At 39.4% G+C, this 23,373-nt stretch overlaps 1 protein-coding gene across 5 annotated transcripts in view; it reads left to right on the top strand.

Annotated features, from left to right (window-relative positions):
* The window catches only part of F5 (coagulation factor V), a 79,434-nt gene that overhangs the window by 22,397 nt on the left and 33,664 nt on the right, over nucleotides 1-23,373 (top strand). For 2 of the 5 annotated variants that reach the window (XM_027868572.1, XM_027868570.1), the window contains exons 4-13: nucleotides 291-503; nucleotides 2,704-2,847; nucleotides 3,531-3,752; nucleotides 5,107-5,272; nucleotides 6,769-6,943; nucleotides 8,211-8,310; nucleotides 11,185-11,396; nucleotides 16,769-16,919; nucleotides 18,226-18,438; nucleotides 21,620-23,365. In XM_027868572.1, coding sequence (XP_027724373.1) covers nucleotides 291-503; nucleotides 2,704-2,847; nucleotides 3,531-3,752; nucleotides 5,107-5,272; nucleotides 6,769-6,943; nucleotides 8,211-8,310; nucleotides 11,185-11,396; nucleotides 16,769-16,919; nucleotides 18,226-18,438; nucleotides 21,620-23,365 — 3,342 coding nt within the window. The remainder of the gene's footprint in view (nucleotides 1-290; nucleotides 504-2,703; nucleotides 2,848-3,530; nucleotides 3,753-5,106; nucleotides 5,273-6,768; nucleotides 6,944-8,210; nucleotides 8,311-11,184; nucleotides 11,397-16,768; nucleotides 16,920-18,225; nucleotides 18,439-21,619; nucleotides 23,366-23,373) is intronic. The other 3 variants (XM_027868575.1, XM_027868573.1, XM_027868574.1) reach the window with 3 other exon arrangements.

The following is a 23,373-nucleotide window of genomic DNA, read 5'->3' as shown; positions in this document are numbered from 1 at the left end:
GTGCCTTACTCAGATATACACATATTAAGTGTTCACTTAATTGAATTGTGTGAAAGTCTTTGCAAGTGCTATAAAGGTGACCTCTAAAGGGTTCTTCCAGTTTTCATACTCTATTTTTATCTCAACTTCATAAATGAGGAAACTGAGGCTCAGAGACACAAGAATGTTAGACTTGCCTATGATTACTAGTAAGGGGTAGAGCTAAAACTAGATGCCAAGTCTTCTTTCCACTCCTTCCAAGTAATGAAGCCCATCTAAGAAAGATGTAATCAATTTATCTGTATCTCCAGGTGCCTCCTATGCAGACCAAACATCCCCTCTGGAGAAGATGGATGATACTGTGCTTCCGGGGCAGGAATATACCTACACATGGCTGATCACTGAAGACAATGGGCCCACAGATGATGACCCTCCTTGTCTGACACACATCTATTACTCCTATGATAACTTAGTACTGGATTTCAACTCTGGCCTTATTGGACCTTTGCTCATCTGTAAGAAAGGTAAGGGAAGCATAAATGAAAGCAGGGGGAACATAAAGTTGAGTGGCGGCAGCTTTCCTATCATCTCAGTATTCCCTTTATGTAGTGACCATAAAGAGTTGAGAACTGTACCATTGCTAGGCATGAGGAGGGGATATCTGAGACTTGGGTATTTGGGGTCCCCCTCTGAACCTCCTATTCCTTCTCCTTTTACTTCTCCTGAATCCCTAAAAACAAAGACCCCTCCCAAAAAAAAGCCACCCAAAGGATAAGAGTGTGTTGAGGCATCTAACTGATACAGTGGATAGAGTGCTGGACCTAGAATCAGGAGGATCTGTGTTCAAATCCAAACACAGACACTGCAGACAACTCTGTAACCTTGGGCAAGCTGCTTAACTTCTGTTTGCCTCAGTTTCCTCATCAGTAATATGGGGACGATAATAGAACCTACCTCTCAGGGTTGTTGTAAGGATCAAATAAAATAACATTTGTAAAGTGCTTAGCACAGTGCCTGGCACATAGTAGGTGCTTAGTAAATGTTCATTTCCTGTCTATATTTTGATGACACATGGAACCCATTAAAAATGTTCTCAAATTATAATCTTCCTCTAAAGTCTGTCACTATGTGATAGAATCAGTCTCCCTTTGAAGACTGCTTGAAAGAAGTCTCCTCCCTGGTCCATTTGAAGGGCTTGTAGTAATTTTCTTTGCAAGGAAAAGAAACTTATGCATTCTTCCTTCCAGAGAAGCTGAATCTGTTGACATGCAGACATGCAGTTTCCACATCTGACTGAGGCACTATCTGAATTTTGCTTTGCAGAGAATACCAGTGACTTAATATTTACATAAGTTTGTCACAGGTCAAAATGAGACCTGTTAAAGACCTTAGTTTAAAAAGGCCAAGGTTTCCCACTGCATTCAGGGCCATCTCCAGTCATCCTGATCTATATCTTGCCACTGGACCCAGATGACTGTGGAGGAGAAAATGAGGCAGGTGACTTTGCACAGCCCTCCCTCACTTAAATCCAATTCACTTTAAAGTCATGGCATCATATTCCTGATGTCATGGTCCCTCTGAGAATGAAGGACAAACAACAACAGGCTTCTCACCTAGAGCCCTTATCAGGAACCTTCTCACAGCATGGAGGTGATGCTGAAGTCTTGACTCATATGCCAGCAGAGTTCAAAGGCCAGAAGGTCCTACTGACTTGGGCATGGTTCCCACTTTCCATACGTTCCTAAAGTTTTTCTATGAAAGAGATTTATAATACTCCAATGGCACTGTAACTTAGCCAAATTCTATGCATTCCTTGGACTTCTCTTATGTTATAATACACTGGCTCTCAACTCAACTTTCATTCGTTTAACATGCATTTATTAAGGTCTATGCTAGGGGCTGGGGATACAAAGACAGGACCAGAAACTGTCCCTGCCTTCAGGAAGTTTACATTCTACTGCGGGCATACAACAATCCTAGATAAGTGACTACAAGATAATTTGAGAGGTGAGAAAATGCTAACAAATAGGAAATCCTAGAAAGGCTTCCAGGAGAATGTGGCTCCTGACTTGAGCCTTTGAAAGAGATGATTCTAAGAGGTGAGCATGAGGAGGGTGTTCATTCTAGGGGCACAGACATGTATATACATATGCGCACACATGTGTACATACGCATATGCATATACACGTGTATGTACATATACATATGTTACGCATATCCACCTAGCTGCCTCTGTTCTTGACCTTGGTTCAAATCATACCTCTGGGGTTTATCTACATGACCTTAGGCAAGTCTCTCAACCTCCCTATCTTCAGTTTCCTCATCTGTATGTTGAACTAGATACTAGCTTTCTAAGGTCCCTTCCAGTCCTAGTTCTATGATCCTATCCATGATAAGTGACATCTGTTGCTGCCTGCTCACACTCACCATGCCTCTTTCTGTTGCCATGTATGGGATACCAACTTTCATTTCCTCTGAAACTATCGGGTTCCTCATCTCCCAACCCCAAAGCACCATCAGTTAATTGATGAAGAGGATGCTTTTTAAATAAATAGTTCACCATGTTAACATTTTGGAGAATGCTACTGAATGGAAGCCTTGCTTTTCTGGCATCTTTCCTATCTAGGAACAGATAATAGGAGCTGTCTTAGAATAATCACTTTATTTTATTTTATCTTTTCCTCCTGATGAAGTTCTTAAAAAGCGTTTGCTTTCTTCTCATAGGCAGCCTGACTGAGGATGGGACTCAAAAGATGTTTGACCAGCAACACGTGCTGATGTTTGCAGTGTTTGATGAAAGCAAAAGCTGGCAGCAGTCGCCTTTTCTGATGTATACGGTCAACGGCTATGTAAACGGAACACTGCCAGGTAACGGGTGAGCCGAGTCTCTTACTGGGTGTCTTACTTGTACCTGAAGTCAATTTAACCTGTGTGGGATTCTTAAACCAATCACTAGGAAAGGTAATATTTTATATTACAAAGGTATTGTTTTACATCATAACCGTTGCTCGTACATATATAGCTGCATGTTGTTAGTAGACAATGAGTAACTTGAGAGCAGAGAATATTTTTGTCTTTCTTTAAACCAACACTTAACATAGTATCTGGCACACAGGAAGCGCTTAATAAATGCTTGTTTACTGACTTTTGATTGACACACACCAATACATTCACACACGAATTTGTCCGCTCTGCTCCTGCCCTTTTCCCATGCTCCTAGGCACTCAGATGAGCATTATGGGAATTTGGCCACACTCTTTGATGGAGTGAGTCAGCAATTGCTTCTGTCATTAAAACAATTAAGAGTAAATCCCAAATCCACAAAGGTCCTTTCGAAGTTTGGGCAGGGTTTAACCTCAGCACAGTGGCAGAGGAGCATAAACCCCTGGGACCTCCTTCCCTTAAAGGTTCCATGAATGTAACAGCTTGTCCTGGAGCTGAGCTGAGTCCAGGCCCCTTCCTGGTCTGGCTCTTTAGTAATCTTTGGCTTTGGGGGCATGGGACATTGAACTCACTGACTGTTCTGACCTTGGCTATTCCTTCTCTTTCAGATGTAACAGTCTGTGCCTACGACCAGATTAGTTGGCATCTAATTGCAATGAGTTCTGGCCCCGAACTATTCTCTATTCATTACAACGGGCAGGTCTTGGAACATAACTCTCGTAAAGTCTCGGCCATCCCCCTCGTTGGAGCAACGTCAACCACTGCAAATATGACTGTGAGCCATGAGGGAAGGTGGAAGATATCCTCTCTCATCCCAAAACATTTTCAAGGCAAGGAGACCCTTCTCACAACATGGAGTTTCTCTGTCACCTGAAAGGGTATACTGTGGGACCAGTGACATGTTTAAATTAAAAATACAAAGAGATGCCCTTTTCTTCAAGATCACTGCCCCTGCCATGCCCATTAATAGGGAAGGGCCTTATTTTTGTGGGCAGCTTTGCATGGGACCATGGGATTGACAGTTATACCTAGGATCATGGGCTGTTTCCATTCCTCAAGGGGCTGTTTGTATTTCCCTATGTCAATAACAAGTGAACGCATTCAGGAAACCTAATCCACCTTTGGAGACTGTCTAGTCAGTCTTTTCCTGATGCGCTTAAGTACAGTGAAGGTCACCTGTATTTCAGAAGTTCCACAAATGATCTTTGGAATGAAGGAAATGGATCCTATTACAAGCCAGTCATTTCTGGGGGCTCTTCTCTCTTCCCTGCCCCTACCTGGTAGAGCCTGGGAGAGAAGAATCTTTTTGCTGGGTTCTTAGAGCTCTAACTCACATCTAGTCAGTAGAATTTTGGGGGAAGGAAGTGGTATACTGAAAACCTTAAGAAAACAGAGGAAGTCTCTATCTTGGGAAGGAGTAGAAAAGAGAAAGTGAAAGAGTGTAATGAATATACTCAGAGGTAAAGATGTATATCCTGGAGTGTTTAAGGTGTGGTCAGAAGTATGGAGCTTCAGCAAAAATAATCTCAATTGATAACATACCTAACAATTGGGCACCCAAGCTTTGATTAAAGACTTCCAGTAAGGGGCAACCCAGAGATAGCCCACTATACTTTAACTCTAAACCCAAATCTGGTTCTCTGCCCCTTTCAAGCATTTCTCCCAGTTCTGCCCTCTGGAGACAAGAGGAACTAATTTAATCCCTCTTCCAAGGCAGCATTTTAAGTACCTAAAGACAGCTATTACATCCTTCTTCCCTCAGGCCATCTATTCACAAGGGTAAACATCCCTGGGTCCTTCAACCCCTTATCAAATGACATAAACTTGAACTTAATCCGTTCTGGATGCCCTCTAGATGTGTTTATTATCAATGTCCTTCCCAAACCCACACCATGGGATGTTAATGGAACAGAAATTATGTCAAATCCTCCTGTCTAGGACAGACACATGGTTTTTTACTAAGTATTTTTGCCCATCTCCCTTCCTTTTTTTCTTCCTATCTTCTATTCCCCTACTCCATATCATTCCAGAATAACGCTCTTAACAGTTTCAGACTATTCTGTTAGGACCGCTGACTGTATAACTAATACATTTTTCCCATATACTTTTAAATGCTTAGTATTTCAGTGGAGCTAATTGTCTCCTCCCTAATTTCCTCATTACCCTCTGCATATCCTAAATCAGCTGGGATGAAGGCATACCTCAAAATTGAAAAATGCCCAAAAGGGACCAGAATGATAAAGAAATTAACCCGAGATCAGAGGCGTTACATTAAGAAGTGGGAGTATTTCATTGCTGCAGAGGAAGTCATTTGGGACTATGCCCCAGTAAACAAGGAGAATACGGACAAGTAAGTGGGCATATTACTATTACTATTACTACTACTACTACTACTACTACCACCACCACCACCGCTATATACTATACTACTACTACTACATACTATACCATATACTATATTACTACTATACTACTACTCGAATGCTTGTTTCAATTACAAAAGTCCATCAGTATGAAATTACACGGGTATGTGACTCCCAGGAGGTAGAGTAGTAGGCTTCTATTCAGCTCTCCCAATCTAAACAACTCTTTGCTCACCACTTCCCTAAACTCACTGTGTTCATCATTGCCTTGAGCAGATTATTACAATGGAATCCGGAGTGGACTCTGCCACTACAAAGGTCCTATTTTAGAGAAGTTAGAGGAATAAGCAGGTATGGAGCGGAATGAAAGTCATCTGTGGCTCCTTCTGTCATCCCTGCAGATACAGAAGGTGCTACTCAGCAGCCAACCATGATTTGCCTAGTAAACAGCTAGTTGGCAGAGTAGATAGAGCACTGGACCTAGAGTTAGAAAGACTTGAGTTCAAATCTGCACTTAGATACTTTCTAACTGTGTACCTCTGGACAAGTCACTTACCTCTGCCTCAATTTCATCAACCACAAAATGAGGATAATGATAGCACCTACCTCACAGAGTTGTTATGAGGATCAATGAGATAACATTTGTAAAAAGCCCTTAGTACAGTTTTGGGCACATGGTAGGTGCCATATTTACATACATACATACATACATATACATATACTCACACATGCACACACACATACACACATATACACACACTATATATGTATACACATACATATATACATATACACACTACATATGCATATACACATGCATATATACATATAGGTACATATATACCCATATATACATATATGTATAGATACCTATATACCTATGTATACATACAGATACATATATACACATATACATACATATATATTATATATATATATACATACTTATTCTCTTCCCTTCTCTCCCATGAGGAAGAGAATCTGGTGAGATTAAGCATAGAAAATAACTGCAAGGTATAGTGAGTTGAGGTACATATGGTGTTTAATGTTGGTTCTTTATCCCCTCCTGTCATCACTGCGATAAGTTGAGGTCTTCAAATATACCCTCAGGTCCTCCTGACTCCAGGTCTGGGCCTCTCTATCCACTGCACCACCAGCTGCCTTGTGTTTTACTTAGTTCAGTTTAATCCAAAATATACCAAACCCTTTGTTCCATTAAATATCCTGCAGTAAGTAATGGTGAAATACACTGCAGTTCACTTGTTCCATCCATGGCAACCCCACTAGAAGGCCAGAAAACCCCCCCCACCACCACCACCACCACCATGAGAATCCCCATCATACAGTAAGTATAAGATTATTCCTGTGTTCTCTTTCACTTTTCCCTGGAACCCCTGCCACCACCACCACTAATAACGAACGAGGATTTCAATGAAAGGAAGAACTAGCCTTCATTTTGTTTATGATTCTCTTTTTCTTTCAGAAAATATAAATTTTGGTACAATAATTTGGCAAACCAGATTGGGACACGTTACAAAAAGGTGGTCTACAAACAATACCAAGATGAATCTTTCACCAAACGCATAGAAAGTACAGATCCCCAAGAAACTGGTATCTTGGGACCTATCATTAGAGCCCAAGTCAGAGATACCCTCAAAGTAAGTAAGCAATGGTGGGACACAGACGGAGAATAGTTGAGTAGTGTTGGGAAGGCCTCAGAGTATCTGGCACTTTTTTGTTGTTGTTTGGTTGTTTGTTTTTTTAAATTGGATGTGAAATTATCTTCAGATACATTATTTGTTTTGTAAATAGCCAAAAGCAAAGAAAAGGCACCTGTTATTTCCTTCTTTCTCTTCTCTACTCTCTTAAAAATATAAACATAACTATTAGGGAGAATCAAGTACCTCTTTGTCCATGTCTTACATATGAAAGGGCTTCCGGACATATAGGAGAGAATGTATTTCCCAAATAACCCTGGGGATAGAAGACCCAGGAGACTATAGAGCAGAGGTCCTTAACCACTTTGTGTCATTGACCCCTTGGGCAGCTTGGTGAAATCTACAGAACCCTTCTCTGAATAGTGTTTTTAGATGCACAAAATTAAATCCATAGGATGACAAAGGAAGCTAGTTATATTGAAATAGCTATCAAAACATTAAAAAAAAAGTTTAAGGTTAAGAACCTCTGTTCTATAGGCAAGAGAAGAGGAGCCAGGGACTAAAGGAGAAGGTGCCAGATAGGAAAGGAGAGGGTGAGAGAAGTGGGGATTATAGATGGGAGATGGGCCTAAGGTCCTATCTTTTCCCTTAACCTCTGGTCTCAGACTTTCTTCTCCTTTTCTTTACTGCTGAGTGGGAATGCAATAGTGGAGGGTTGAGGGGATAGGAGAAGGTCTTGGGGCTTAGAGGGAAGTATGCTGGAATAAGTTCATGCAGGCTCATGGGAGCCAACTGTCAAATTTTCAGGGTGACCATTTAAACCTTGGAAATCAGCAAATGTTAGAAATCAAGGGGCTTGGTTTATTGTTTTTTATTGTCTAGACTTAAGAAAGTGATGGGGAAAATCTTAATAATGCAGATTAGATTTAAAGTGTGTCATGTGTACATTTTTCCCCCAAGAGAGACAGTTGTCAAAAATGCCAGCGTACCCCAAGATGAACTCGCCATTAGTTAACAGAAATCAGAGCAGTTTAGGAGAGTTTTCCTTTTTGTTCAGAAGGAAAAGTTATAGATTCTCAGACACCCCTGCTAGGGGCAACTCTGGGAACAGTGAGAAACTAGCACTTAGCCCATAGGTATTACTTCCTCCCCACCAATCCAAAGACAACCATAAAATTTAGTAAACCATTTTGATTGAATAGCATATATATCTAGTGGATTTAATTACTGAAATCATGATTTTTGTGTTTTTTTCCCTCCTTGGCAGATTGTATTCAAAAACATGGCCAGCCGTCCCTATAGCATTTATCCTCATGGAATAACACTTTCTACAGATGAAGAAACAGCTAAGAATATTTCTACTTCAGGTTTGTATCTCTATTCACATGTGTTAGGTGAAGCCCTTTGCTCTCTTTCAATACATCAACAAGGTTGATTTTTCTACTGACTTTCATTCGTGTATAAATAATATAGTCAGTATATTCACATAGTAGTGGAGATTGGAGCCACGCTCCAGTGTGGTATGGTGAGGAAAGTGCTGGATTTATCATTAAAAGAGCTGGAGTTCCAATCTCAGCTCAATTACTTAATATCTGTATGACCTTGAGCAAGTCAGCCTCTCCAGGCTTCAGTTTCCTCATCTTCACAATGCGGGAGATAGGATTAGATGACACCTAAGGTCCCTTCCAGCCCTAAATCCATTGGTCCTATGATTTTCCAACACCTAGAAGGGTCAGATAAATCATCATACAGGAGCGTGTCCCTTTCTTGCTGCCATAGCAACCCCTAGTGGACGAACACATAAAACAACTGCATGTTGATGCTACTCAAAAGGGACTCAAAATCCCTTTTGTCCCAGACAACATGAGAATGATTCCTCCCCGTGCTTTCCCAGGGCTCAGATAACAATGCAGTGTTACAGATAAGTGTGGCGGGTACGACTGGAAAGAACAAAAGAAGCAATTAATTTGAGCCCCAACTTGTCCATTTATTAGCTATGTATCACGGACAAGTTATTTAATCTCTATGACATCAAAATGTCTTCTGTAAAATGCTTTGGCAGTCCTGAAGTTGTATCAGTGAAGGTGAGCCTTCCATGTTTCATATCACAAACTCCACATACCTTCTTGTATTATTTTTAGTTTGAATTCTTTTGGAGAGAGTGAAGCATAGTGGAGGGATGACTATTGAGGCTTGAAGTTAGAAAGACTTGGCTTCAATTCTTTCTCTGAAATAGCTGTGAGCAGGTCAATTAACTTTTGTAATGTCTCAGGGTAGGATTTACATGCTAGCCAGATGTGATGGGCTAGAGGAGTAGCAGGAATTCCTACACTAGGAATACCCAACATTGAGGAAAACTTATATTCTATTGGCATATAATAATAATAATGGCTAGCATGTATATAACACTTGAAGGCTTCCAAAACCCTTTACAAATATTGTTTCATTTTAACATCACAACAACCCTGAAATTGAGGAAAATGAGGCATATAGCTTAAATGACTTGCCTGGGGTCACACAGCTACTTAAATGTCTAAGAACAGATTTGGATTCAGATCTTCCTGACTCCAGATCCAAGAGTCTATCTTCTCTCTCTAGCTGCCTGTATTTGCACATTTCCCAGATGGCAATCCATCTTCAGAATGAGATTAATAATTCTTGTAGCACTTGCCTGCATATTTCTTTATTAAGGTAAACTAAAATAACGCATATAATTTACTTAGGTCGATATGTTACACACACATAGACTTGTATGTGTATATATATATGTGTGTACATATAGGCACACACATATGCATACATACATGTATGTATATATACATACACATATATGTATACATGTATATATTCATATATATAATTTTTTTATTACAAGGTCACAAACTATACCCTGGACATGTGATAGATAGATACATAGATAGATCAGATAAGTAGATTATTCTGGCTAACAAGTTTTTCTCCTTGCCAGAACAGGTCTTCTGGGCCTGAAAATTCCTATCGCTTATTTTTGATTGTCTGACAATTGGGGAAACTGAGGCCTCAGGGATACTGTATCCTAAGTACCATATTCTGCACTAAACATTTAACACAGACTTTGTCTTCCTATTTGGAAAAGAGGTGATGTTGTTCAAGGTCTCATGGTATCAGAACACTTTCGTTTCTTCTTTTTTTTTAAATTTTTAATTTTTTTTAATTTTTAACGTGTTTTTAAAACTTTGGGTTACGAATTTTCTCCCTTCTTCCCTCCCCATCCACCCTCATTGAAAAGGCAAGTATCTTGGTACAGGTTATAGATGTGTAGTCATGCAAAACACTTCCATAGTAGTCCAGTTGTGAAAAACTAAGTATATTTCCCTTCGTCCTATCCTACTCCCCATTTATTCTATTCTCTCTTTTGACCCTGTCCCTCTTCAGAAGTGTTTGCTTTTGATTATTCCCTCCCCCAATCTTCCCTCCCCTCTATCAAGCTCCTGCTCTCTTGTCCCCTTCCCCCCTTATTTTCCTGTAGGGCAAGATAGATCTCCATACCCCATTGTGTATGTTATTCCCTCCTTAAGTCAAATCACATGAGAATAAGATTCACTCATTCCCTCTCACCTTCCCCCATTTCCCCTCCACTTTCTTGTCTGTTTCAAGTGAGATATTTTACCTTATTCTACTTCTCCATCTCTCTTTCTCCCAGTATAATCCTCTCTCACCCCTTAATTTTATTTTCCAGATATCACCCCTTCATCTTCAACTCACCCTGTGCCCTCTATCTATACATACATATAATTTTTTCCCTCCCACTACCTTAATACTGACAAAGGACTCATGAGTTACAAATATCATCTTTCCATGCAGGAATGTAAACAGTTCAACCTTAATAAGTCTCTTGTGATTTCTCTTTCCTGTTTACCTCTTCCATGTTTCACTTGAGTCTTGTATTTGAAGATCAAATTTTCTATTCAGCTCTGGTCTTTTCCACAGGAATGTTTGAAAGGTCCCTATTTCATTCAATGACCATCTTTTACCCTGAAGGATGATGCTCAGTTTTGCTGGGTAGGTGATTCTAGGTTGTAGTCCTAACTCCTTTGCCCTCTGGATTATCATACTTCATGCCCTCTGATCCCTTAATGTAGAAGCTGCTAAATCTTGTGTTATCCTTCATTTATTTCTTCTTGTAGCTTGACTCTGACCAGAATTCTGGCTCTGAGATTACTTTCCAAATGAAAATTCATTATAAATAAACTTCCCTTTAGGCAACAACACCCTAGTCAAAGCTGTCCAACCAGGAGAAACTTACACTTACAAGTGGAACATCCTGGAGTCTGATGAACCCGCAGGAAATGATGCTCAATGCTTAACGAGACCATATTATAGTATTGTGGACATCCCAAGGGACATTGCCTCAGGCCTGATTGGGCTACTCTTGATTTGTAAGAGCAGAACCTTGGACAACCGAGGTGTACAGGTACTGTATCCTGTCATTAGTTACCCTTACATACAAGGTTTGCATTCTGTACTGAAAGTTTGGTCTCCAGTGTTCCTTCTTGGTATATAAACTTTCTGTTTGGCTATTCTTGTCTGACATCTGTCTCCAAATCCAGGTTCTGGGGTATGCTCTTGGGTTTTATTCTGGATAGTGGGGTAAGGGAGCTGGGGCAATGATGGTATCGACAGAAATATTTTGTAGACAAGTTGAACATATCTTCTTAGGTTATTCAAAATAGTAATTTCTACTGGAACTGAATTTCATCGAAGCACTTGCCCCGTTTCTCATTGTGATGTTTTTTTCCTGAAGGTACCTTATTTTGCTAAGTCTCAGGTTTGGCAAACTCAAATTGCTCCTAAATGAATGGGATACCATTAAGTGCTTATTGTGTGCCAACAACTATGCTGAATACTGAAGAAACAAATGGAAAATAGAGACAGACCCTGCTGTCAAGGACCTCATAGTCTAATTAGGACAGACAACATACATAAGAAGGATCAGCTACAGGGCAGATGGCAAAGACTTAGGCTTTAGCAAAAGCTAGAAGAAATTACAAATCCTTTATATCACAATCATCCAGAATTCCCAAGACTATTTAGGGCATAATCTAAATATTTCATCTCAGGAGATGCCAAATAAAGCAGTGGTTCTTAAACTTTCTGGTTTCACTTCATGCTCAATAATTATTGAGATCCCCAATAGCTTTTGTTTGGGGGGATTATCTCTATTGATTATTTACTGTATTAGAAATTAAAACTTCTTAGTATTATTATGAAAAGAGTTGTGACCTCAGAGACCTCCTAAAAGGGTCTCAGGCATTATCAGGGTTTCCCAGACAACAATTTGAGATCTGCTGAATTAAAGGAAAGTGTAACGTAATAAGAAATGGAATCTATAGTTAGAAAGGTCCCATTTTTTCAAGATAAGGAAACAACGAGGTATGAAGAGGATTGTTTCTACTCCATATTTTCAATATTTTACTTAAGTAGTACAGCTAACATTTGTTAACATTTGCACCTGTTATGCATAAGGTACCATGCTAGATTCTGGAGATGTAAAAACATACCTGACACAAGGCCCTGCTCTCAATGATCTCACAATATAACAGGTTCGGAGAAGAAAGGATAAATGCACAAATAACTGTGACACAAATAAAAGTCACTGAGTAAAATTAAATGGTCCTGGTAAAGCGCTATGAGACATTTGAAAGATGAGCATCACTTGTATCTGGCAGGGCTTCATGGAGAGGGTGGTATCTGAATAGGACTTTAAAGGAAGAAAGAGACTTAAAAAGGTGGAAATAAGACTATAGGGTGGTACAGAGGATAAAGCTCTGGGCCTGAAGACACAAGTTCAAAACCAACCTTCGACATTTACAGGCAAGTCAATTAGTCTGTCTGCCTCACCTATAAAATGGGAATAATAATAGTACTTACCTCATAGCGTTGTTCTGAGGCTCAAATGATATAATATTAATAAAGTGCTTAGCATAGCTCCTGGCATACAGTAGGCACTTAATAAATATTCATTTTTCACTCTAGAGTACATTCTAGGCACAGAAGATGAGGTAAAAAGCATAGAAACTGGAAAGAAGAAAAGAACAAGGAACATAGAATATACAAAAGAGAGTAGCACAAGGTAGGCTGGACATATCTATTAGAACCAGACTATGGATTGCCTTGAATGCCAAAAACCACATACTTCATTCAGTAAGCAAAGAGGAACTATTTAAGATATAGAGTGAAATAGACATGGCATCATGGTAGAAGGATTACTCAAGTAAAGGTGTGCAGAATGGACAGATGGGAGCTAGGAAGGCCTGAGAAGAGGTTATTACAATAGTCGAGAAGTAAAAAGGGATGAGGGCCTGCAGTGGGAGAGGCTGGATTTGAAAAGATACCGAGGGGGTAGAACATGGTAGCCGATTGTGTGGTGAGGGTCAGGTAAGAGTCACATATTATTACAAGATAATGAGCCCAGGGGAACTGGGAGGATGGTAGTCCCATCTAAACACATTAAGTCAGGTGAACGGGTTTGGGAGAAAAAGGATTACTTTAGTGTTAATTGTGTTGAATTTAAGTTGCTGTTGAAATATATAGGCAGAACTGTCTAGAAGTCAGTTGGAAATGCATGATTAAAGCCAGGGTGTGCTGGCTAACATTTAACAATGAGACCTCCAAAAAGCAGGGTGGATTTTCAAGTTTAGTCCACTTTGACATTTTCTCCATTACTTTCTTGAGTCACTTGGATGCAGCCTTTTGACTGAGTCCAAATTTTACAGAACAAATCTTTTTTATTAAAGTGATTTGTTCTGTGAATTTTGGATTTAGTCAAAGGGCCACACTTGAAGATCTAGAGGGCCACATGTGACCTCAAGGCTGCAGGTTCCCCACCCCTGATCTAGTCCAACCCAAAACTTCTTTATGATATACCCAAAGTTGGTCATCCAGCCTTTGCTTGAAGCCTTCCAATGTGGAAGAAACCTACTCCCTCCCAAGGAAGCACATTCCACCTTTGGCTAGGTAAAATTGCTAGTATTTTCTCCCTTGTTACCAGTGCAATAGGCTACTTCCTTCTCCTAGGGATCATTGCCCTATTAGCCATTTTGGTTCTTACCTTTCTCATCCAAAGAGTCTTCTCCTTGGCAGAGAAAAGACAAACGAAATAACTGTTGAGTAGTTCTGCCTTCTCTCAGCCACTGCTTCTCCTTTTCACACTCACACTGAAGTGGGTGAATATCCAAACCTGTATGCAATTACCCATTTTGGAGCCTGGAACTAGCACCACAACTTGCACCTGTGGGCAAGCAGCACACAACCCAGCCTCAAACCAACTTTGTTTTTAAGTGTTTATCGATGTCTTTTGTTGTTTATATCACCATAGTTTTCTTCAGTGTCTTTTCCACTCCCAGAGAGTCAGCCCATATAACAAATAGTATTATTTAAACAAAAAGAACCAGGGAAAAAATCAGCACAACAGATCAATCAATACACTGAAAAAACCCAAAAACTTGTGCAATGTGCAACACCTGTGGTCTTCCCACAGGTGAGAGGTACCTATTTCTTCAAAACAACTTTCTATGACTAGTTCCATTGAGTGGGGTAGGGTAGTAGGAGAGAATGAATGAAGACTTTGAAAGAACCAGAGGATTAGAGGAGGCATCCTGAGGGAACTCAATCAGATAGGTTCAATTTCTGAAGTGGAGTAGTAGGTAAGATCAATCTGCTTAGATAAGGAAGGGGGCGTTATGGTGGGATTGGAGAGGAGAAGGTTTAAAACAGCAGCTATGGAGATTGAGAGCCAGTAAGAGATAAATGAATGGATGTCTGTGTAGCCAAGCTAGAGGGATGCCCGTGCCTGCGCGAGATGCTGGGAGTAAAAATACAAAAATGAAACAGTTCCTGCCTTCAGGGAGCTTACATTCTATCAGGGAAGATAGTATGTGTATGCCTAAAAATATGCACAAAATTTTAAAAAGATTATGGGGTGGCCCTAGCAGCTGAGGGGATTGGTAAAAGTCTCATGTAGAAGGTGGTTCTTGAACTGACCTTTGAAGGAAGATAGAAGAAATTCTAAGAGACAGGAATGAGGAAGGAGTTTATTCCAGGTTTGGGAGGGACAGCCTGTGCAAAAGCACAGAGTTGGAATGTCATGTGTGAGGGATCACTAGTGGACTGGTTTGGCTGAATTGTGGCATGAGTGAGGAAAGAGTATGGTATAAATAAGTCTGGAGAGGTAGGCTGGAACCAGATTGTGAAGGGTTCTGAACGCCAAACAAAGGCATTTAATTTTATCCTGGAGGCAAATAGAGAGCCATTGGAGCTTTAAAATGGTATGATCAGACATGCACTTTAGGAATATTACTTTGATAGCTTTGTGGAAGATTAACCGGGGAAGAGAGAAGAACTGAGGCGGGGAGACCAATTGGGAAGCTGTAGAAATAGTCATTATCAAAGATGAAAACAACTATGTGAGTAGGGAGAAAAGGACACAGGCAAAAAGGTCCTGGAGAGGAAGAACTGACAAGATTTGGCCTTTAATTGAACATGGAGGGTGAGGGAGTGTGAGGAGTCAATGGTGACTCCACTGGATATGGAGGGTGAGAGAGTGTAAGGTGTTGATGATGACTCCAAAGTTTTGAACCAAGGTGACTAGAAGGATGGTGGCGCTTTCAACATAGATAGGAAGAAGGGTTGGTTTGGGGAAAATATAATGAGTTCCATTTTGGATATGTTGTGCTTGAGAAACTTGTGGTACATCCAAGTGGAAATGTGATATGAAAGGCAGGGACAGAAGGGAATGAAGAGATTGTCTAAGTCAATACTAAAATTTTTAGATAAAGAAATTGAGGCTAATGAGGTTAAATGTTTTGTCTAAGGTCACACAGGTAGATCAAAAAGTCATTAACAGAGTTGGAATCCAAACTCAAGTCTTCTTGAGTTCATTGCTCTTTCCACTATACTACCCTTTGGTTTCCTCTAAAATTGACCCAGTTAGCATGATTTTGCGATTTGTTCTCCAGCAGTGTTTGGCAACTCAGAATCTGGAGCAGAACTGAATCCTCTTGGGGGCACACATAGTCAGCCTTTAATTCTCTACCCAAATAGAATAGTCCAGTGACATAAGTATTTCAAAGTTCCAAGAAGTGGCAGTGGTGAAATGAGGCTTGTCTTAGTAATTGTTCAGTCGTTTCAGTTGTGTCTGATTCTCCATGACCCCATTTACAAGTGAGGAAACTGAGGCAAATAGGGTGAAGTGACTTGCCCAGGGTCACACAGCTAATAAGTGTCTGAAGCTGGCTCTGAACTTAGGTTTTTCTGACCTGGTGCTGTGCTCTATCCACTGCACCATCTAGTGGCCAGTTTTGGTAGAATGTACTCCATTCTAATCTTTTGAAAATGAAGGCTGTATAGTAAATGTTTTTACTACGAATGTGCTGGTAAATGTTTAAAAATCAACTCTTCTTGAAAACAGGACACACTTTTAAGTTTACTCTGCACTATTAACATTTTATCCATCACTTTCTTAGTCTCGACAATCAATAAAGCAATAAATCAAGCCTCTAACAAGAAGCTCTCCTGAGCTGAGCCAAAGGGGATATTTAAATCATAGTAAATTGAGGTTGATTTTAATAGTTTTTTAAAGCCCTGGAATCCTAAGTCTCTAATAAATAATTGTTATTTGATTAAAAATACTGAAGTAAGAATGAATTCGAGAGTTCTGCTCCCCTAAAGAGTTGTGCTATGTTTGCTCTTTCCTGAAAACTCTGATGTGCATCAGGGAACTATTTGGAAGGTAAAGAATGGGGGAAAAAAAGAACATTTTGTGAATAATGCAATTTTTTCCTATAGAGGACAGCAGATTCTGAGCAACAAGCTGTGTTTGCTGTATTTGATGAGAACAAAAGCTGGTACTTTGAAGACAACATTAATAGATTTCACAAAAACCCCTCTACTGTGAAACGAGATGATCCAAAGTTTTATGCATCCAACATCAAGAACAGTAAGTAGAAACTCTTCCTTTCACCTCCACCCCATTCTACCTGTCACTCCTTGGATAGATATGTATGTAATCTTGTCTGTAGACATGCATGAGATGAACTTTTAGATTTACTTCCAGTCCTAGAATTCTATGATCAAAAACTAAGGGTGTTATTATAGCAGTCTAATGTGACAAGAGGTAAAGTGTTCATCATCCTTAGAGGATTGATTAACCAGGGTCTAGGGTGGTCACCATGTACTTGCTAACCTCATTTGGGTTGATTTTTTTTCTATCATTTATTCATGCTTTTTCAGATAACCAAAGAGACCAATCTGGAATTCTCAGGGCTTTTCCATATGGGATGGAAGGTTGGAGTTAGGGGTCAAACATTGACTTTTTGTTTACTTTTATCATTGAATTTTATTTTGCTTATGTAAATGTCATGACCAAAGTCCTTTCAGGAGCTGTTGTCTCCCAAAGAGAAGTTCCATTAGCACATTTTTTAATCAGATTCATTCTTGTAAGTGAAGATAATTATTGTTTAGTGTGGATACAATCTGCACCTTTATTATTACTCCTAATAGGTAAAGATTGCAATGATCTATGAATATTCAAACATATTTATTGATAAGTACAAATAATATTAATGAAGGTAAGGACCTTGCTCTTTCTTTAATGATTACAGTTGACAATTAAAGGATAGGACTTTAATAAGGAATGTGTTCATTTGTCTTCTCTGTTTTGTACATTTGTACATTGTACGTTTTGTACATTTTTACATTATTATGTTGAGTGACATAATCATTTAATCTCTCATGTCCCTTATATTATTATGCTTTTTCCCCTCTGGACTGGAATTAGTATTTTTCACACTGTTCTTCAGAATATATTTGAAGGACTTTAAAGGCAGTACCCATCAAAAGGTCTTGAATAGAATAGGTGCTCAGAAAACAAAGGAGTTGGACAAAGTGATTTCTATATTGCCCTAAATGTTAAAATGATATATTTTTATGATTCTAAATTTTTTGTTGAATGACTAATATTTTCTTCAGCTCGGTTCAATGAGAAGAATACAATTTATTTGGAAAGTTTAAAACTGGGGATCCTAATCACATATCCTTCCTCTCTTCCCTCTCCCTTCCTGTACCTCCCACACCCTCCAGTGAGGCTAATGCTTAATAATCAATACTTCTATGTTAGTGGTGCTGACTTGAGCAAGCACATCAGCTCTAGAATGTAATTTTGCCTGTGTAATTAGATCAAAGTTCCTTCCATGGTGTAGGGTTGGTGGAAAGGCCGGTGTTTTAACTGACTCAGTTTCTTTTAGCAATAAATGGCTTTTTGCCTGAGAGTATACCGACCCTGGGATTTTGTCATGAGGACACTGTCCAGTGGCACTTTTGCAGTGTGGGCATCCAGAATGAGATCCTGACTCTTCACTTGACTGGCCACTCATTCTTATATGGAAAAAGGCATGAAGATGTCCTGACTCTCTTCCCTATGAGTGGAGAATCTGTAACTGTCACAATGGATAATGTCGGTAAGTAGTTTGGGTACTATGAGAGAGCTCTTGTAGTTAGTGTCTATTTCATCTACTTTCTGCAAAGGCTTACTTTATTACTAGAATGATGCCATTTAGGGGCAGCTAGGTGGTGCAGTGGATAGATCCCTGGCCCTTGATTCAGGAGGACCCGAATTCAAATTCAGCTTCAGACACATAACACTTACTAGCTGTGTGACCCTGGGCAAGTCACTTAACCTCATTGCCTAACCCCCCCCCCCAAAAAAGAATGATGCTGTTTAGTTTTTTTGGTCCCCATAAATGCATCCACTGGATACTATTGCCTATAATTAATATTTTAGAGAACTGCTGTTTCCTTAAGGACATCGTCAGAATCCACAAGATCCTGGCACAGACCCACCTTCAGGGTGTTGGAGTGGTTCAGATAGGCAGTGTTCTTAAAGACGAAGCATTCACTGACATGGCCATGTCTTTTCATCACAGTCCCTCTCTCTAGGGATAGAAGCAAACTACTTGGGCAAGGGGCAGCATAAGCTAGAAGCATATCCACAGAACCTCAGGGACTCAGCTGCCACAGATGCCATTTCCAAAGGGAGGGCAACCAGGAGAGCACATAAATAATACAAACAAAGAGTGGTCATGACAATCAGAGCTCAATTGTACTTCATTCTTTAAGGTTTTACAAAAGGCTTTACAAAAATAATAACTAACATTTAAATTGAACTTTGAAGTTTGCAAAGTGCCTCACCTATGTTATCTCATTTTATTCTCACAGTGACTGTGCAAATCACTTAATCTCTGTCTGCCAAAATTTCCTCATCTGCAAAATGGGAATGATGAGAATACCTATCTCCCAGCATCACCATAAGAATAAAATGGTCCAGTTTTCTGCCCACTACACCACACTTCCTCAAGGTTCCCCCATCCTGTCCAGTCATTGTCATGATCTATACTAGTCATATCCACAAACCTCACCTGGTCCTCCCTCATTCTAGCTTTATACCCAAACTTGGGGCCATCTGCAGAAATTGTAACCTGGGCTTTCTGAATGTACCAGTGGTAGTCATGCTGTCTACCTCCATCTGACAGCGGTGTCAAATTCAAACAGAAATGGGACCACTAAGCCCTATATAAGCATCACCAGGGGGATTGAGAGGGCATATTTAGAAAACCACAAAGGAATGATACCTATGTTGTATTGTATTTTTATTTATTTTGTTAAACACTTCCAAATTATATATGTAAAGTGCTTTGCAAACCCTAACACATCATATAAATGCTACTTATTTTAATGATCTGATTATTGTCTAATTTCATCTAATTATCTAATAATAATTATTATTTAATATTATTATTGTTTGATTGCCTTAGCACTTTTGCCCAATGTTCCCATAGCCATGGTATCTTAGAGCAGAAGTATCAAACTAGCAGCCTCCTGGCAAAATTCCTGAGTGTTACAGACACCAGATTAAAATATAATATGGAAATGTTTACATCACAGTAATCCAAAAAACCCTTGGGTTCACTAGAATTTTTGACTACTTATTTGATTTCTACTCTTACCAATAAGATTACTATTCACATTTCTATACTTTCATACTATTCCCCAAGTTTTTAGCCTAAGAAACAAGAGAAGCATTGTGTCACAGTACATAGCCTCGAAGGTAGGAGGATCTGGGTTCAAATCCTGTGTCTGGCAGACATTGGCCAAATGACTCAGTGGCCCACCCAGTTACCAAAGACTCTCCTCTTATTGAGTACAAAGCAGGTGCCAACCTGCATTGGTGGAGGGAGTTGCCTCATTGGGCATTCCCACTGAAATCTTAGTTCATTTAATTAAGTTCATTTGAGAAGTGATTGTGGAACTGAGTTCAGAAGGTGACTAATCCCCTCCTTTCTCCTCCTCACCTGAAAAAAAAGAAAACAAGCACAACCTAAGATGTCATTAAATAGACTTAGGCCATTTCTTCACAATCATTAACATCATATGAAAATGGAAAATACTTAGTCAAATATCCAAGTGTTTCCAAAGAGCATGTAGGCAAAACATTTAGAGTTTTAACTAAATTTTTCTATCTTACTTGGATGCTCAGTCTTGTATAATGGACATGACAACAATGAGACAACACACCTTAACTTGGGGCATATATGCAGCCATTCTTAAGAGAAGAGATTTATTTCTAAACACCTTCATCCATAAATGAGAGAACAAGTCAATGAAATAGGCACGTGCAATCAAAATAAAACAAAACTCTAGAATAGCAGTACATCCAATAGCCCTAAAATGCAATGTGGTATTGAGGAAAAAACACTGACTCAGAAGTTAGAAAACCTGTTTGATTGATTTCAGGGGAATTCATTTAGTCCATACTGCACAAACCTTCTTAACTCAAATAGGTGTGCAGTTATGCTTAGTTACTGCTAGAAAAGTCCTTGAAATAGGGCTAACAGCATTTCAAAGTAGGCACAGACTATCTCTGTATAAAGAAACACAAAACTATACATTTGTATCGGTTTACATATATATTATACATTATATATGCTTTTTACATTGTTATATATATTATATTTTATATACTATATATATTTATACATATACACATATATACATACACAATGACTGTTTTATAGATATATGTATATATTATTATATATATATTATAATAAATAATATAATATATGATAACATAATATAATAATATAATACTATTTATATGTATATTGTGTATACATATAAAACAATTATGCTTTGGGTTTATAAAGTATATATATACACAAAGGATAGTGTTGTTGTTGTTTGTCCTTGGTTCTTGAAGAAGACCAATGATATCATCAGGGTGATGTCTTGACTTGTGAATGAATCACATTTAAGTGAGGCAGAACTGTGTGCAAAGTATTCACGTATGTATTATGCATATTATATATGTATATATATCTACATATATAGTATGTTTCATATATTATATAGTTAGTGTTTTACATATATATTTATATCTGATTTATCTATTTTTATTGATTTTTTGTGGTGTGAGAACAGAGATAACATGTGTTTATGTTACTAAGGACCTCTTTGATTCCTGACTCATCCTTTCTTACGTAAATTCAAAATGGATTAGGAATTATCTTCAAGAATAGTTTTGTTGTTTTTTTTTTAACCAGATTTTTGCTGGGTTGTTTTGTTTCTCCCCTGTTTTTGTAGGAACCTGGATGCTGACTTCTATAAGTTCCAACCAGAGAAATCAAAACCTCAGGTTGCGATTCAGGGATGTCAAATGTATAAGGGATTACGAGGATGACTCCTATGAAATTCTATTTGATGACAATGTGGAAAAGGTTGTCACAGAGAAGAATAAAGCCACTGCCAGAAACATGCCTGATTCAACGGAAGGTGGAGGGGAAGATGATAGTGATTACCAGGAAGAACTGGCTTTGCAGTTTGGTATTAGATCATTTAGAAATTCATCGGGACTGCAGGAGGGAGATGAGCGTCTCAATCTGACTGCTCTGTTTATGGAAGAAATATCTGAAATGATTCCCTTAAATGTGAATGCATCATTGGGCACTTCTCAGCCTTCCCCAAAAGACCCTGGTAGCATTCCCAAACTTCAAGCCACTCTTCCTTACTCAGTAATCACAACTGGGCCTCCCTTGGAGAACATCACCACTACAGGTACACACTCCATTGCATTACACTCTGTAGCCTCCATTCTGAAGAATCCCAGGTCCCATTCTGAAGAACTTGTCAAGAAGGATATACATTCAACTGCCATGGGGACAACCTTGTCTTCTCTTGCCACAGAAGAACTCCATAGCCAAGAAGATGCCAAGAAGGAAGCCAACCAGGTCAATGAGGAGACTCCCAAATTTATCACTACCTCAGCTAACCAACCTGAGGTAGAAAGAAATACATCAGTACACTCCAGTCATACACAGGTAGAACTACCAACAGGTAATGTGAGGGTAAATTTAACTCTAGAACAGCCTGATCTTCAGAGCAGTGACATTCCCAACTCCAGAGCAGGAACACAAGAAGATACTCTAGATGATCTGGTAGTTGTTAACCAGAAGGACCCACCAAAGGTTTTGAATGGGAAATGGAATTTGGTTTCTGAGAAAGTGAGCTATGAAATCATCAAAGATACAAACAAAGATGAGGTTGAAGATAAGCTGTTGAATAGCCCCCAGGATGCTGCAACACCTTGGAGAGAAAGAATTCCTTCTGCTAATTGGCACAATCCTTTAAAAATAGGAAAGAACAGAGTAAATGGTAGGTTCAGGAAATCTTCAGGTTTGATTAAGACCCGAAAAAGGAAAAGAGTCACCAACTTTGTACACAATATGCTGATGTCCCCCAGAGGTTTCAAGCCTCTAAAAGAAAGGTACAATGCCACATTGCCCCACAGGGGCTCTAATCATTCACTCTTACCCCATGAATCCAATGAGATGCCATCCCCTAAGGACCTAGAACAGGTATCCCCCACTTTAGACCTTGATCAGAATTTCCCCACTGTGGACCTGGATCAGACATTTCCCCCACCAGAGTTTAGTAAGATATCCTCTGATCTAAAGTTCAGTGAAACATTCTCTACTGTAGACCCTGTTTCTACAACTCATCTTCAAGATTTCTATCAGACATTTTCCCCTCCAGATCTTCATCAAACACCCTTGCCTCTAGTTCCTTATGAGACATTCTCCCCTCTAGATCTTAATCAGATTCCTTTTCCTTCCTCCCTCTATGGGACAACTCCCCCTTCAGACCCCTATGAAGCATCCCTCTCTCCAGATCTCTATGAAACAACTCCCCCTTCAAACCCCTATGAAGCATCTTTCTCTCCAGGTGTCTATGGGACAACTCCTTCTTCAGACCCCTCTGAAGCATCTTTCTCTCCAGGTGTCTATGAGATAACTTCCCCTTCAGACCCCTCTGAAGCATCTTTCTCTCCAGGTGTCTAT

This window comes from Vombatus ursinus, unplaced genomic scaffold, assembly GCF_900497805.2.
Source record: "Vombatus ursinus unplaced genomic scaffold, bare-nosed wombat genome assembly UNPS02014789.1, whole genome shotgun sequence".
In the NCBI taxonomy this organism is placed as follows: Eukaryota; Metazoa; Chordata; class Mammalia; order Diprotodontia; family Vombatidae; genus Vombatus; species Vombatus ursinus.
Note: the sequence above shows the minus strand (reverse complement) of the source record. Positions and strands in the feature narration are given on the sequence as shown.